This window comes from Eschrichtius robustus, chromosome 5 (assembly GCF_028021215.1).
Source record: "Eschrichtius robustus isolate mEscRob2 chromosome 5, mEscRob2.pri, whole genome shotgun sequence".
In the NCBI taxonomy this organism is placed as follows: domain Eukaryota; kingdom Metazoa; phylum Chordata; class Mammalia; order Artiodactyla; family Eschrichtiidae; genus Eschrichtius; species Eschrichtius robustus.
Window position 1 is genome coordinate 86,928,685 of NC_090828.1, and position 18,184 is coordinate 86,946,868.

At 38.2% G+C, this 18,184-nt stretch overlaps 1 protein-coding gene across 1 annotated transcript in view; it reads right to left on the reverse strand.

The window, feature by feature from the left end:
* Positions 1-2,339: 2,339 nt before the first annotated feature.
* Positions 2,340-18,184, reverse strand: part of ARHGAP15 (Rho GTPase activating protein 15) — a 584,102-nt gene continuing 568,257 nt past the window's right edge. The window contains exon 13 of the mRNA XM_068543993.1: positions 2,340-2,699. Within this exon, the coding sequence (XP_068400094.1) occupies positions 2,516-2,699 (184 nt within the window). The 3' untranslated portion in view covers positions 2,340-2,515. The remainder of the gene's footprint in view (positions 2,700-18,184) is intronic.

Consider the following 18,184-nt stretch of genomic DNA (forward strand, 5'->3'; position numbering starts at 1 on the left):
CTGACCGCCTGATCTGGTATTGAACGGTAAACTAATCCTTCGGTGACTGTTTCCCTTACTGGACTGTGAAACTGCCTAGTGCAGTAATATTTGCCTTACTTTGTATTCGATCAGCAGAGTCTAGACTTGCGCCTGGATCAAATAAGGTGATTAAGAAATGCTCATTGTCTTTAAATGTCTTCTTGATGGAGAATGTTGATCAGTTCTATCAAATCTAACCCCTCAGTGAGGCAACCTAGTATACCTACAACCTTGGCTTTTAAACTTGCAACAGTTGCCATGAGCATCATCGTTGTCTCTGAGATGTTATGGCATCTAATGACCTTTCGGCGTAAACTTTTTTACGTCTTTAGCGTGTATAAGTCAGATCCTGTGATGGGCGCTTTGGCTCGGCACCTTGGAATGGTCTTCTTCCAGAGAGGAAACACAGTCTTTGATTAAATGCCCTTAGCAGGCAGGGACAGGACACAGCTGGGGTTTGAATAAGGCTAAATCCCATCAGATTGGAAATCAAGAAGCTGCTGCTTTTGAAGATCATACATCTGGAAAGCAGCAGAGGCACGGGGCTGTGAGCCCCTGCTCAGAGAAGGTAATGCCACTTCTCTGTGGCTGCTACTGCTTCTTCTCTCTGGCTGTTGCTCCCAGAATTACGTTAAAGATGGACACGGGAAGGGATAAGATTTTAAACCCGGGGACTACTAAGAAGTAATGAAAGTCTTGGAGAAGACCAAATTAAGAATATGAAATGTCATGGAAATGAGGAGGACTTGAATGCCAGAAACTCTTTGTTTCGTGTCTCCATGATTTTCCTGAAAGGCACAAGCACAACTTTGAATAAAAGCAGAGCTTAAAGCTGCAAGTCTGTTAGCTCATTGCTACCAGCAACTTTAGATCATGGGGTTCTGCCTCATGTGACTTTCCTTGGCTTTGTGGTATTTGTATATGTCCCACTCCATGAAACCACACTTCAACATTTATTGTGGTCGCTTGTGTTCTTGGCCATCAGCCAACTTACTGGCGCCATTGCCAAGATGAAGACATTCGACAGGGGTAAGGGAAACCTCTCCTTCCTCGGGCAGCTCCGTGGATGCTGGAGCTGCATGCACATCTGGCTGTCTCTCGAGCAGCCGCTCTCCCTCCACCGTATACCCCACCCACGCAGACAGCCCAGGCCTCTGAGCTCCTTATTGCTCTAAGTGTTTGCTCTTGGATCCGTGCTTCACGTGTTTTATTTACAAGCTTTATTTTTCATTTTATGAACAAATCGATAACTAGACTTACTCTTTATCGCACTGGATTAGCTTTATTTATTCCGTTTGAATTTGATTAAAAAGCTGTCAAACATAAGTCTACATTTTTATCAGCAGAATAATTTCACAAAACCGGCTATGAGATGTGTTCAGCTAGAACACAGTTTTCAAAATAAAACAATGTTTGATATATTCTAGACAGTTACCCTTTTGTTTATCCATGACAACTGAAATTAACCATCAAATGGATAAAGCAATCCAAGTCCAGTCAAGTAATCCTTAGGGCATATGAAAAAAAAGCCTTTTTAAAAAAAGGTTCTTTCTAGATGGATTTAATGTAATTCACCAATAAAGCATCCTCAGAAGCATAATAAAAATTCTACATAAAATGACATAGCCAGGGAAAAGGAAGATATACAGTTTGATGAAGATTCAAAATGGATGTTAACATTAAAAATGAGCAGTCATGCAATTCCTGTATAATATAAAGATCAAAATTGCAGGGCACTAATTTTGCTTCTAATTTATAAGACAGTGTGTTTATGGGACTGCAAATAGTATATGTAAAAAAAACATATCCAATGGCAAATGTTTTGAACTGCCATTTTTCTTCAGAAAAAATGCCATTCAACATGTATTTGTAAATTTCAGCATCTAGCACCAAGGATAGCTAGACTAGATTTACGCTTAACGAAAAGGTTCTTGAAAGAGGAAATACGTCTATTTTGGTTGAGATTCTGATTTCCTTTGTTCTATTTAAAAAGTATTCACTTCTGCCTTCTCCCCTCTTTTGGTTCTACTCGTGTACCCGTGGGCGTATGGGCAGAGGCCTGAGGCAGCCAGGGTAGGGAAGAGGCTCACCTGTGTGGACACATACCCACACTCTCAATCACACTCACACTCACACTCACTCACATGTCTACACATACACAACCACACATCCAATGCCCGGGAGTCGAATTAAGGCTATTTTTGGATATGTGCTGTCCTCCGCACACTATTTTATAGCATGGAGCATGCATAATGTATGCCTAGAAGTGCTGGAAGGCACAACACTGAAGGGGTTAACGTAGAACACATATAGGCAAATATTGTCAACTATTTTATTCAAATGTTTGGAACTTAAACACAAAATCATCATTAAGTTTTCACAAAATGAGGCATCTGTCGCTTGAAAGGAAAAAAATATTTCAGAAATATGTTTACAGAAATGTAAAAATATTAGGCATCGAGACAGATGTGAACATAGTAGCTCGTCTTGTCTGTCAGTCTTCCTCCGAGCCAAAGATCTCACTGTACTCGCTCAGCATGAGCTCGGCGATCTGGTTCTGGTACACCATGTGCACCGCCATGTTCCCCGTCTCGTTTTCAGCTCGCAGAAGGGTGGGTCCAAATACAATGCCTAGGCTTTGCGTGGACATGAGGTTCTTGGATGCTTTGGCCACTATCCTATGGAGAGAGAGAGAGAAAAAAAAAAAGACCCATTGGAGTTGGAATAAAATTGTGGCTACTTTTGAATTATAAAGTTCTGTGCTCTTGAATCCTTTTTCTTCCTTAAATTTCAACTTAAAGAAGGAGAATAAGGGCAGTGATTGGCTTTGGCAAAACACAGAATGCAACACAAGCAAAAAAAAAAAAAAAAAAAAATTCATGTTCCAGCAAAACAACTCTACCACAGCATTATTTAATCTTCTACTCTGTGTGCTTTACTGTATGGAAATAGAACCTATGACTTTTGGGGGGAGAATTCTATCCCCATAATACCTGGCCACTGTGGGTGCTTAATAAATGTTTGTGGAATGAATGAATGAATAAATTAGCAAAAATGACAAAAATTACTGTGGAGCATTAACAAGATTCAACCTGTGAAGTGGTTATAGTCAATGGAGGAAACAGGTGAGACATGCACAGAATATATAAGAAGCCAAACACACAAAAAATAGAACAGTAGATACATAATTCATGATGGAAGGACCGAAAAAATAATTAAGTTTTTAGTGATTAGCATGAGTAAAGTATTCCTGACAAATGCTAATTGCAACATGTTTTGTAGAGAGGGTAGGTTCTGGGACATTTAGGTGTATAACAAAATTCTAAGTGTCCCCACCCATTTTACTCAATTTAGCTCACATCTCAATAAAATGCAGAAGCCTGTAGCATTTGCACAGGAAAAGAGTCCCACTGGAATCAAAGAAATGTTTGCTTATGTGAGGACTGTGGAGAGCTGGAATACCAATGAAACATTAGGATGTGGTTTTATTACTGGTAACGTCTTGCCTGCTTCAACACGGGACTCTTAAAAAGAAAATAAAGCCCCCTCCTATCAATTGAGACTTAAAAAAAAAAAAATGCTTATTCTCACCATTGAAACCTCCTTGGTTTTATATTAAAATTAGGTTTTAGTGACGTTAGGGAAATAGGGAGAGCACATGGAAGGACAGGGTGCTGAGAAATACCGTACTCTGCATTCCTCCAGAACCCCGACCCAAGGGAAATATAAGCTCAGAGAATAAAGTGGGGCAAAAGAACACTTTACTGCAAGGCAGTGGGGCATCCGGTCTCAGAGCCCACTGGGGCACTGGTTGAGTTCTAGCGGACTCTGTGTTTGGTCTGTGTGGGCCTACCTAGTCCCCACTCAGAGGAGGCAGGGGGAAGGAAGACTTGCTCTCTTTCCATCCCTCCACAAACCCAGATCTCTGACATACCATTTCTGTGACCAAGAGCCCATGCCTTCTCTCTACTGAAAGAGACTGAGAAGGGCCAAAGCCTTCAATTTGTGACTCCGCACAAGATGTCAGCAAGATGTCCTTGACCTGATCAATATCAGTAGTAACCAAGCAAAATCAAGTATTATTCTAAGCAATTTTATTTATGTATGTATGTACGTATGCATGTATGTATGTATGTATTTATTGGCCGCAGCGCCATGCGGGATCTTAGTTCCCTGACCAGGGATCAAACCCGCACCCCTGTTCCGTAGTGGAAGCGCGGAGTCCTAACCACTGGACCGCCAGGGAAGTCCCTATTATTTATGTTTTATTTAACTTAATTTTTAAATTGAAATATAGTTGATTTTATTCTAAGCAATTTTTTGGTCTCATTTAATCCTCATAACAATCCCATGAGGTAGTATCTATTATTTAAGCCCTTTTGACAAACGAGAAGACTGAGGCCAAGAGCGGCGAAGTGCCTGATATCACACAGAGCTGAGGCTCAGACCCAGGCAGGTGGGCTGCAGCTCCCGTGGAAACATCATTGCCCTGGGGTGTGTTATGGCTCCTATGCTTAATAACTGGGCTGACTTGTCACTCTACCATCCTCCACATGGTTATAGGTCCTTCCATAAGAGGGTCTGGAGTTTTATTCCTCCCAGTAGCATTGTGATTGACAGCCTGGTTACAATGGATTTATTGTGGGAAAAATGACTCTTAAACTTGGACTAAATATTCAAGATATTCTGCCTCCCATTTTCACTTTTCTTCTCCTTCAAATGGAAAGCATTTGTACCTGTGAGTAATGTTGGCATGACTTCATTTCTGGAAGGGATTCTCACATTTAAAGTATCAGTGAGTTATCAGAGACTTCAAGTTTAGAGTTTCCTTTGGAATGTAAGAAACTGTGCCACTTTGCTACTACATTTTCCAAAAGTCTGTAGAATGATTTTAAAACACTCTCCTAACCTGGAGTAGGCACAAATGGAGTGGGGCTTTGCTTCTCTTTAACACACCTATTTCCCGTGGCTTAAAGTCTCTCTTGAGCCTCTCCCAGACCTCTTGATTATAAAAATCACTTGTATGATTCATTGTGAAGGAAGACAGTTTTTCTCTTTTGGATTTAAAGTAATACCTTTTTGGGATACTAACTCACTCATTGACTACGCCACAATAATAATTAAAAAATTTGTTAAACAAATATGGAGAGAGATAACATAAGTGATCAATTAATTATCTATTAGGTAAAAGTTGCTTTAAAAACATTACCCATAGGTAGCAAAGGTCTAAGCTGATAAGAATTATCTAGCAGAGAACAGGGCTCAGAAGGCACGGGGCATGAAGAAGGTAAAATTAAAAGCAAAAGCCTATTCAAGTATGAAGGTGAATGGCTGATATAGGGCCAACAGGGAAGAAGAAGAACATTAGGACCTGGAGTCCAGGGAGACTGAAAGTGGAAAGGGGTGACCTCAAGACAGATTGATGATGGGAGATATAGTTTCCTAGTTAATAATGGCTATAATTTCAGTCGATAGCAGGAACAATGAGATTTGGGGTAGCTGGGAGCCAGAACTGTGTCAAACTCAAGGTGAGGCTAGAAATCAAGGGACGTCCAAGAGCTGATTATTGGAGGGGACAGTCGTGGCTGTCATTATTGGAGATTATGGGGGTAGAAGCTGGAAGAGGTCTAGGGTATCTGGAGGAACTGGGGTGACTGGAGGGGTCTCCAGGGCATACAGGAAAGATATAGCTGGTGGGACTCGAGCTGTGAGAGGAGAAAAAGAAGGCTGAAATGGGACTAGATTATTTTTAAATTTTCCCAGTGTTCTTTATATTTTTCCTGCTCAGCAAAAGTCCTGATCTGAGAATCCAGAGCAGGACCAAATCTAGAGGAAACCAAGGCTGAGTTTCAATGGAGTGAAGAGTAGGAGGCTACAGCAGGCTGTCAGAGGCCCCTCAGGGAAAGGATTCTGTCTCTTGGCCAGTGGATCATGGGTGAGGACTCCTGTAACGGACTTCTGCCAATTCATCAGTTTCCTAAATTTCCCATGGACAAGTGTTCACTTTGAGCTCTTCTGCGTGTGTAAATGTGGAACATTCATGCCATCTCAACCCGTGTTATTTGTGTCCATTTCTCTGCACACTCTCCATGTGACTTTAATAAAACCAGTTTTAACTAATGGGTGCTTTCAAGTAATCTTGTTACAAGTAGATTTTACCAAATAACATTTAGTCTTGTATTCTTGTTATATTTGCATCACTGCAGGTTAAATTTTCTTAGCAGCTTGGAATTTTTTCCAAGTTGGGAAAATTAAGTTACTTGCAATAACTTTTAGAAAAATCAAATGTAGTTAAGAAAGAATGTTAAGAAAATGTGGATGTGTATTATACAGAATGCATGCTTTCTTGCCTATTCTCTGTTACAAAACGTGTGCTTGTGTGTGTGTGTGTGTGTGTATTTCATTGGCAATTTATGTTCTGAATATCAACCAACCAGTAGTTGGTATATTGAGAAATCAATCAATCTTTAGGTTAGAAAAGATGCTGAGGGTGAAGACTATTTTGGGGTCGAAGTCACCAACTACCGAACTATATGATTCATGTAGATAGGCAAAAATATTCTCACATCAACATTCACATTAGATTAAACCCCTTTATAGTAAAGAGTGGTGATAGATATTTCTAGCAAAGAAGGCTCCCAAACTGGGGATGTCTGGAAAATGTATTCATGCTGTTATAGACTTCACTATTCAAACGTGAACTTACCTACTCTGTACCTCAACAGACTCTTAAATAGTTAAGTGGTTGATTTAGGACCACATAAGTAGTCAACCGCAATGTCAAAATATAGCTAGAATACAATCCTACAAAATTATTCAAATCTCAGTTTTTTACCTCAGATCAATGGGTATCATAATTTCCACTCTCACTGTGGGGACTAGCTGGGCATTGCAAGTGTCATTATTTCTGAAGGCTTCAACTAGTAAAACATATGTAGAGGAGAAATAGAGGCTATTGAAAGAAATAAAAGCCCTGCATGGAAAAAAATGCAATCTGGTATGTAAGATGGAAAACTCTCAGAAACACTAAGTTGTACTTCCAGTAGCTTAAAATGCAGTTGAGTTGTATTACTGGAGGGGAGGATCTGATTCAGAAACCAAATACATTTTTACTATGGGTTTGGCAGTACTTCCGAGACAGCTTTCACTAAAGTGAGTTCTGCAAAACACCATCTCTGTGACATACTTCACAAAAATAGCAATCTGGAGTAAGAAAAGTTTTGGAGAAAATTATATATATGCCATTCTTCTTTCTTGGAAATTTACAATGCACAATAGCATAATAAAGGCTCTGACAAGTCCTGCAGAAAACTAACCCTGTTCATCTTTGTGTAACTCTTGTGTTCCCTAACTTACTTGCACGTTGTGGATCCTCTTCCTTGAGAGACGACGAGGAGCATACGTTAAGAGATGTTACTTCTCGTGTGCTTTGCTAAGGATCTACTGAGTCTGAAACATTACGGATCTTACCCTCCTATGCCACCCAGGCTTCAGAACTCCGTAGCAGCTAATTCAAAGAGGTCAGATTGTGGTCATTTCTGGCAAGTTCCACCCCTGTGGTAGGGCTTAGATTTCATCTGGCCTTAAACTCCATGACAGTGTTGTAAATTTTGAGCTACAATTTAACCTGTTTTCAGCAAAGAAATGAAAGAAACTCCCTTTTTAGGACAAAACAAAGGCCAAAAGGCAAAAGACCACATCTGAATGAGAAAGGTGAGAGCAGAGACATGGTTGAGAGATTACCATACAGTAAATTGATGGATGGTAAGAAGGTGCAAAAACATTTAGATCTTAGATCAATATTTGGAAATTCTTCTACATGTTTGTTTACTCACCATTAGATTACTCCCAAGAAATCCTTATAGCAAAGATACGTGATTTGCAGCAACATGAAGAGCTCAAAGTTTAGTGCCTGTGAATGCTTGACTAATAGGAAAAAGACCCCACACTGCAACTCTTTTGAAAAAGGCTATTTATGAACACTGCTTAGTTTAAAATAGCCTGACAAAAATCATTATGATTTTATGAATTTGTTCACAGAATAGCACTTGACACGTGTTCATTTTAAAAGAAACTCTTATACCACTAAGTAAATTCAAGTTTATAGAATCTTGAAGTGGGTAAGAATTCATTTTTCTGGCAAGAGATCAAAAAGGTGATATACAGTTTACAGCATAAGAAGGAGAAGAAATGCCAGCGCTACTTTTTGTTGGGCCCAAATGGACGGAGTAATGATCCATCAATTTTAGATTATTTTAGAAACAATCTATAATCCAGAGCTATAGATGCTGGACCCCAGACAAAAAAAAAGTCCTCAGAGCCTTATGCTGGGTAAGTTTCTCCAAAAGTGAGCTGAATTGCTAACTCAAAGGAATTTCTTAGTTGCTTAAAATCACAGCCAAATGATTCAAAATGAAAGAGAGATTTACTATAAAACTAAAAATTAATGCTGAATTAATAAGCCCAAAGCATTTAATAATAGTCCAGCTCCAAACAGATATATGGATGCAAACTTCCTTTTAAGTTTGTGCTTTGCTGTTACCATAGTGACTTGGAAAGGAAGTAGAAAGCCACATAATTGCCTGCAGAACAAGCCTCAGGTTATTGGAGGTGTACTAAAAATATTCCCTTCCCTATCTCTGGATTGCTGCGATTTTCCAACACACATAACTTTAGGATGGTTTAACTTGAATGGGGAAAGCGCGGTGGTAAACGTACTTTTGCCATCAGGTCACACTTGCAAAATGCAGCTCATCCACTGTATGTGAAATGTTAATTGTGACTTTGACCATTTCAGTGAAGAGAGGCTGTTAAAAATAGAATAAATTTTCAATGTGCTCAACTTATGTTTCCTATGTGCTATAACTACTTTGCGGGGGGGGGGGTCCATGCGAACCATATGCTTGCCTACTCTCAATCTGCACAAACTATACTGCTGTCTACACTGGACTTTTTATTTTTTTTTAAAGATTGGGGACTTAGCAGGAATTCTACCTTCTCCCTTAAAGTCATGGCTGTATGTTAGAACATTTTTCAAATATTGCAAAAGCAGAAGAGCATTCACAAATGTTTTTGCATTTAATACTAATGTATTTCAAGGTGGTCATTCACTGGTGATTCAGTCATTTTTTTATATGCAAATTTATAAATTAATTGATTTAAACTAATTGTAAAATCTTCAATTTTATACTTAAATATCATATTATTATTGTTTTCCAAAGTAAGCAAAAAAACTATCCTCCTAAAAGGGAATTACTGCTATATTCTGACATTTTTGCTTTTAAATTATCTTTAAAGCTATGTGTATGTAATTCTTTCAAAGCACATCATGGAAAAGGTACTTTATATGGCAGTCGCACATTCACAGGTAACATGGCCTTATTCTTTGCATTTATTGAGTACCCTCTTTGCATTGATTTCATTGCAAAAGACTGAAACATTTTCAGTTATTCACTTGTTTCATATTTATATTTATTGGCCATTACAGGGAGAGTCTAATGTATCTTTAAAGCAATATTCAGAACAATAAGATAGGAGGAGTGATAAAATTAAAAAAGTGACTAGCCCATAGACTTCAAAATGGCTTATTTCTGGTTGGAATATGTATTCTATAAGGTGATAACAGCCATGGGTAAAATGGGATATCATAGCCAAAGCCCTTACATAGTAGATAATATCAAAAGGAACACTAACAGTAGTTACTATTTGTTGAATATCTTTTATGTGCTAATCACTGTGCTTCAAATGTATCACAATTTTCAAAGGTAGACTTAAAAATCAGCTTTAATTTCTTTTGTTATGATTATAAAGTAATACATTCTATTGGAATTTGAAAATTTAGTAAAGTATAGTAAAGAAAAAACCACACCAGCAACTGTAAACAGTAACTCAAGGTACCCATTATTCATTCATAAAAATCTGTTACTCAGTAGACCTGCTATTACTCAACACCTGCTAGGTGCCTGACGCTGTTCTGGATGTTGAGGATGGTGCAGTGAGTAAAACAAAGTCCCTGCCCATGTGCAGCATACAATCTAGTGGGGGAACCAGACAACAAACAATACACTAATCAGTATACGGTGTGATTTCAGGCACTGAGGTACTTCAAGAAAAACTAAGAGAAGTGGTGGTTCTTCCACTGACCCTGGGAGCCTTTTAAAAGTTTCTCATGGCCTAGAATCCATCCCCAGAGATTCTTCTTTACCAAGAATGAGTGGAGCCTGGCTGGCTGTAGATAATACAGCCCCCAGATTATTCCACTGTGTAGAGAGGTGGAAAGTGCACATGTGGCAGACAAGGTGCTCAGAAGTTCTTTCTAAGGAAGGGACGCTGGGGCAGAGACCAGCTTATGTGCACAAACCAAGGGAAGGAAAACGCCAGGCAGGGCAAAGTAGGTGGAAGGCCCCAGTGGTGAAGTTGGGCTGGGTGGTTCTAAGAATAGAGAAGAGGAGAGTGAGGCAGTGAAGGTAGGAGATGCTGTGGGCGGACTCATGGGCCTTGGTAAGGATTTAGGACTTAATTCTAACAGTGATGGGAATTCAACCTTGGGTTTTGAGCAAGAGACTAACACTGCCAGCATTTAGCATAAATGTATAAGTAATTTATTTACATACATATTCAAGAAAATACTTTCTATATAATTTTGTATTCAACGTTTTTCACTTCTATCATGAGCAATTCCCATGTTTTATATAAGTAGTATATATTTTTTACTCATTATCTTATATGGGACAGAATGGGCTGTACCCTATGATTTCTTAGTATAAGTGAAATTGATGTATTAAAAAATCTTTTTGTGCACTCTTCTTTCTCCACATTTTGGAGTATTTCTTTAGGCAGTGGTTTCCAAATAGGGGCAACTACCCACTCCCACTCCCCCTATTAGGCATTTGCAATGTCTGGAGACATTTTTGATTGTCATGACATGACTGGGTGGGGTGGGGGAGTTGAGTTGCTCTGGTACCTAGTGGGTACAGGCAAAGGATGCCGCTAAACGTTCTACAATGCACAGGACAGTCCCCCAAAGAAAGAATTTATCCAGCCCAAAATGTCAATAGTGCTGCTGTTGAGAAATCCTGCCTCAGGGTGAAATAGTAGAAATGTAACAATCAGATCGATGGTTCTGAAACTTTACCATTCACGAGAATAATTTGGAAACCATATGAAACACAAGTTGCTGAACTTCACCTTCAGATTTTTGGTTCAGCATCTCTGGGGAAGGACTTGAGAATATGCATTTGTCACAGGTTCCTAGAGATGATACAACTGGTCCCGGGACCACACTTTGAGAACTCGCGCTAGATTAAGTTATGGGTTCTCTTTTCTTTTTTTTTTTTTTTTTTTTCTCTTTTCTTAAAATATGATAACGTGGGATATGTAACATGACAACCCATAGTCCTGTTAGCATTATTATCACTTGGTTTTATTCTTTTTAAAATAATCGCTAACTTGATAGGTGAAAAATGATTGTCATTGTTTGAATTTAGGATTCTTTGAAGTTAGGAAATGGGGAAGAAGTTAAAAAAAAACAACCATGTGGATTTTTTCTTCTGTGAACAGTTGTTCATATCGCCTGCCTTTTTCCTATTGAGAGCATATCATTTTATTTGTTTACTTAATCCATTTACTTATTTTGTATAACAAAACTAACACATAGTCTTTAACAGTGTGCTAATCAGGAGTATGTAGAATAAAAAGGTAAAATACTCTCTGGTTTTCTAGTCAAACTCCTTCATGATAACTATAATTAACAGATGGGTGTTCCTTCTGGATGTTTTTCTATCTATCCATCTACCTATCTATATATATATTTTTTCTTTTTAAAAAAGAATGAGATAAAAAATACATAATATGGTACAGTTTGCTTTTTCCCCCCTTAACTATATATCATGGGAATCTTTCCAAGTCAGTACATATAAAAATACCTCACCCTTTAAAAAAAACGCTGTTACATTTCATAATATGGAAATAATTTATTTAACCATTCCCCTGCTGATGGACTTTTAGGTTGCTTCTAATTTTTTGCTATTACAGACAATGCTACAATGAACATCCTTGTACATATAGATTTGTGAGTTTTTTATGTATTAAGATGCATAATACTTCATTACTTTTGTTGTACTTATATTTTCCCAATTCTTTTTTTCCCTAATTTTGTTTATTTAAATTTTGTGTGGTCATATCTAGCACTATTTCTTTTGGAATTTCTATCATTGTTTTTGTTATTATAAAATTCATCCATTTAAATAAATCAGATAAATGTCATTAATATTTTTTCCTAGTTTTAAAAAATGATTTCATTTCATATCCTCGAATTCATCTCAGTATATTTTACTGTTTGAAATGTGATGGTAATCTCAATCTTCTTTTTCTTCAAAAGCTAGCTGATTCCCCCAACCACATTTCTTGAATAAATCGCCATTCTCCATTGATTTGTGATGCTACCTTCCTACAACTCACAGACACACACACCTGGTATTTTTACTCTGTGGATGATTTCTGTGTGTATTCTGAACTAGCACTTTGCTGTTTAAATCATGATAACTTTAATATACATTAGGAATCTTCCCATTTTTTTCTTTTTCAGATGGGAAGGAAAATTTTCAGATGGACAAAAGGAGCCTGAGAAAGATTGAATAATTTGATCAAAGTCATGTAAAGTGGCAGTAGCACCTAGATGAAGATGCAGATCTTTATTACTCTGGGAGATAGATATTCTTTCCACAAATAACTAAGATATTTTGGGGGCTTCCCTGGTGGCGCAGTGGTTGAGAATCCGCCTGCCAATGCAGGGGACACGGGTTCGAGCCCTGGTCTGGGAGGATCCCACATGCCGCGGAGCAACTAGGCCCGTGAGCCACAACCACTGAGCCTGCGCGTCTGGAGCCTGTGCCCCGCAACAAGAGAGGCCGCGATAGTGAGAGGCCTGCGCACCGCGATGAAGAGTGGCCCCCACTCGCCGCAACTAGAGAAAGCCCTCACACAGAAACGAAGACCTAACACAGCCATAAATAAATAAATAAATAAATAAATAAATAAAATTAAAAAAAAAAAAAAAAGAATTTTGGGTTTGAAATCAAGGGGTTTCTTAATGTCGAGGCCTGAGGCCTGAGGCAGACGTGGAAGAGAAGTGAGTCAGAAAGTCGGCACAAGTCTTGGGTGACATATTTTGATTTTTTAATCACCTAACTCACATCCAAGGATATATTTATAGGGATGAGAAGGGTGTTCAGGTGGAAGAAAAACCAAATTAATACATATTGTCTTTTTCTCCAGATTCACACAGTGTTTTAAACTTCTGAGAGCATTCACTTCTCACTGTGAAAAGAAATGCACTATTTGTGGAGATTGGTTGAGAGTTTCAGCTATGGTTTCCCTTAGCTGTTTTCTCTTAAGCTTTAAAATGGTTTTAGCCATTCACATTTGACCATGTCAGCAGTAAAACAAGTCTTAATTTTTATTCCCTGAGCTCTGTTGATCAACCCATAACCATGGATAATATCACCATCCTGGGAAGACATTGCCCTGGATTTAGGGGAGAAAGGCTAGGAAATGTATTACATGTTGGGAGTATTTTTAGAAAAGAAAAAAAAAAAAAATGACTGTTTATTCTTCTTTACTTGGAATTTGTCCAATAAGGCAGTTAAAACACTAGTATGTGCTGGTAACATTTTATATAGAACATTGGGGGCTGTGCGTGGATCAACATTAATTAGGCCAAGCAGAATAAGGCACCTAATTATGAGACATTAGTGGAAAATATAGAACTTAAATATTTGCCTTGTGGTGTTAGATAAAACTAAAAGGAATACTATCAATATGCAAAGTCAGGATTCATCAACCTCTTTTTTTTTTTTTTAATTTCTTTTCACATAGGTGAAGAGAACAGCTATTCCACTAAGGGCATCTATCAAATCTTCAGCAGTTTTCTAGAAAATTGTTTCCTTATTTAAAAGGTCCCAGAATAGCTGAAAGAGAATCAGTTGTAGTTTGGGTGTCAGCATTCATTCGTCCACACTTAATTTTACTTTCTGAGGAAAAATAAGCTTTAGATGTTTTTCACAGTGACTTGACTCTGAGAGGCTGCACTAATAGAGGCTCCAGGGTGAATGTGTGAAGCAGAGTGACGGCTCCTCAGTGACCCAGGGCAGGGACTGATGGTGTTTTGGTTTGGAAAAAGGAACAATTAGGGAAGCCATGATGACTGAAAGCAAAAAGCCATGATATGGAAGAAAAAGTCTACTTTCCTCTAGTAAATCCAGTTCCTGGAATTGGCCCAGAGACAAATTTCACCTCCATACGACGAATTAGAGTTATGAAAATAGACTAGGCTCCTTCAAAAGATTCACAGTTATTATAGAAAATTTAGAAAATGTAGATGAGTCAAAATAGAAACTAAAAATCCCTGATAATTCCATCACTTAGATATTACTATTATTAATATTTGGTAGAGATTTTTCCAAATGTATACTTGAAAAATAGGAGGACTATCTATCAAGGTTATTAAATATTCTGCACATAAAAAGAACATGAGTTCCCCATCAGGAGGCATTCAGAGATGTTCCAGATTCCCGTATTGAATGGCAAAGTGAATGACATTTAAAGTGTGGTTTGGTTTGGGCTTCCAGATTAATGATGAAAGAATGAACGTTCTCGGAAAGTCAAACTTTCATTAGAGATGAGGTGGGGTAATATATAATAACTGAGGTTTCTTCCCCACCCTTCCTTATGCCTCTTTCTTTTCTCCAAGATTCAGTCAGCAGCATTTTGTCCTCAGTGGAGGGATGGTACAACAGAAAAGCAGAGAAAGTGCTTTGGATTTGTGTAAGCTAGGGCATTTGACTTGAAAAGGACTGGGCCTCAGTGCCCTGGACTCAGAGTTGCAGCGATGGCTTAACCAATAGATTGGAAGGTAGATGAAGAGCTAGGCTACCCTGCCGCCAGACAAGAGAAAGATTTCTCTGGATCGGTAGAAAGAAAGTTAAGAAGAGAGCTGAGACTTTGGTGAGGTCCCGTGAATGCGGCCCAATCCTGAGTCCTTCTTATCCCCCTTCCCTGGGGATGCAGGCTGTTGGAAGGTTTGAGGATTCTGAGATCAGATAGACCCATATTCCCCTCGTTGGGGAAAACCTAGGGTTATAAAAAAATTCCAGACTTCCTCATGTTAAATGTATAAGGAATAAAGACAAATTACTGCATGGTGTATCTACGCAAAGGTGGCATAAGATAACTCCACAGTGTCTGTCTGACCAGTGACTGAAACTAAGACCTCGAATTGGAAGTTGGGGATGATGACAGAAAACCAGAAGGAAATGAAGACAAGCCAGGACAGGTGACAAAAGCCAGACACTTTCTACCCTGCTTATCTGGTTTACTACCTTTCTCTAGTAGAATGTAAACATCTTAAGGACCAGGACTTTATCTGTTTTTGTTTAGTGCTGTACTCCTAGACCCAGATTAGTGTTTGGCTCATAGTACTAGGTGCTCAGTAAATACTTATTGAAATACTGTATAAACGGATGCTCTCCCTGCCCCCCACCAAATGCTTAGGCCATACGTTGCCCTCCAGAACTAGAAAGGACCCGGGAAAATGTCTAGAAGTGTCTAGAAGACACTCTGAACTGACTAAATTGAAGTCATTTAGAAGAATAGGGCTCACAGGGGAAATTAGTTTCAATTGCGGCACAATATTTACATTTCTGGCACACCTGAGTTTCATACCTACTCCGAGAACATGAAGGTGGAGATGAACAGAGATAATATTTCTTGAGAGCTAGTTAAGGGCCTGTAACTGTGCAGGGTGCCTTTCCTTCCCATGTATTATCTGACAATGAGTTTCTAACATGTACCCAGTTTGAACAAAACGGGTGAGAGGAGTTTAGAATAAAATGTAATTTTTATCTGGTTTATACTATGAATGGTTGACGTTAAAGATAATGACACCATTTTTCTTGGCCATCTAAAATCTGACCATCAAATTCTATTTTAGGTAAAATGCTTGATGTATCTGCAGAAACGCAAACCCCTTCAAAATGTTTATAATACTTGGCTTAAAGATAGAAACTATTTGTTTTGCTTTTACACACATGAATTTATAATCTGTAGTGTGGTGGAGAAATAAATCGTGCCAGTTTCTGCACCTGTCCTTGTACAGACGGACATCAGGCTAACTCATGAGTCTATTGTTCAGCACACACCTCTGTAATCACCTGTTATGACTCAAATCTAGACCTTTTTGTGCCTCTCTCAAGTTTCATACGCTGTTATCCATGCTGAGTTTTCATCCTTGCACATACATTTTATCATAATATTATATGTTAGTCATAAAGTATAATAATAGAGAGAAGAGGGATTTTTAATTTAAAACATTGTATAATGTGCTATAAGTATCAAATATTAAAAAATTACTTCTATCCCACTAGAACTAAACCATGTGATTTGTGTGCTTTTAGTGAGTAAGGGGTGAGACTACAGGTAACCTAAGATATTTTTAAGTGTATATGAACCAAGCATAAATTAAATAAAGTGACACCAAGGCTGAAATAATGTAAGCAAGCACCAAGTGAAACACAGCAGTGAATTCAAAATAGAGTAGTGTACTGCTACTGACGGTTCCCCTATCCTGACATGCTGACTTAACCTGGCATCAGGAAGGAAGAGAACAGGATAAAGACAGAGAGAAGATAAATAGAGAAATGAAGATTGTTTTTAGTGTGATCGTGACCAGGCCATTCATATTTCTCCTATAGCCTGGAACCAATCTTATACTTATTGGAAGGTGTGACTTTTAAATGTTCCTTACTTGCAAAAAGACAAATATTCTAGAAGCTCGGTGTTAGCTTGTGGAGGCATCCGTCCTGCTTGCTCTTTGCGTGGAGGTTACTGCAGGGGGGTGAAAATTGTAGATGAGCAAATGTGTTACTTATTCTTTACATTTGCAGACTTTAGGGTAAGTTCTACTTGACAGCTCCCCGATTTCTTTAATGCAGCAAATCTTTAATCAGTCTAGATATGTTAAAATGTGATTTTTACAGCGAATTGACCTGAGTTGAGTACTTGAGTTGAAATGTGTATTTTTCACCCTCAAAAGCTGACTTGGAGGGAAAAAAAATCAGATATTCTATGATATACTTTGCCTTAGTGACAAGATGTTTTGGGGGAAATCATCCAAGCTTGAAATAAAATCTTTATTGAAAGTAATTCTACATTCATGCCAGTCAGATACATTGTAGGATTAGACCGGATATCCCAGGGGAAAACTACAGTATATGCACCAGGCAGAGTTGATTATTTGGACCTCCTGTCAGTTCTTAACTTCCTGACAATGGCTGAAGCATTCACAACTGCTACAACTCCGTTTTCATCTTTATTTTGAGAGAAAGTTAATACACTTTACCTTAACTATGCCAAATGTACTGGAAAATAACCCAGTAATAAGATACACCCCGCCTACCAAGTGATATCTGTGTGTAGAGAGCATTTAGCTGTGCATTTTAAGGAAACAAATACAAGCAGCAAATGACAGAAAGATATTGTGATTATTTTTTCTACTTGAACTTTTAAATTTTTCTGGCAAAGCCTCCTGTGTGCTGTCTTAAAATCAACAATGTATACATAATTATGGAGCCAAATAAATGGCTTTCATTGAAAATTTCCTTCAAATGCCAGGTGGGGGAGGCTTTTCAAATTATTATTGCTAGAGTAATTTGGTTATCAATGTTATTTGGTGTCAAAAAGGAAGACACAGGTATGCCAGGTGACATTTGGCTCCATTTAGAGAATCAACAACAGCCTGGGATATCACTTTTGAAAAAGTCATAAAATTGTTTCTTTGGATATAATTAACACTGTGACTAAAGAAGAGAGAAAAAGGCATAATTTCAAATTTAGATTTATAGTCTGATTTGCTGTGAAGACAAAACATCCTTGTAGTTCTAGAGGAAAGGAAAAGACATAAACCCCAATAGATGTTTGATAATAACCATGTTCAATTTAAAAATTCAGAACTTAATTTTGTAACTCTCGTCTTTTGGTTATATATTTTAAAATGCTTTGCTTGCACATTACCAAAGAATGAAAGCAAAAGGGTGAGGTGGCCCATGACTCGCAAGTATAAGGAGAGAAATGATGACCTACTATCATGTTATAGAAAATGACAAGATAC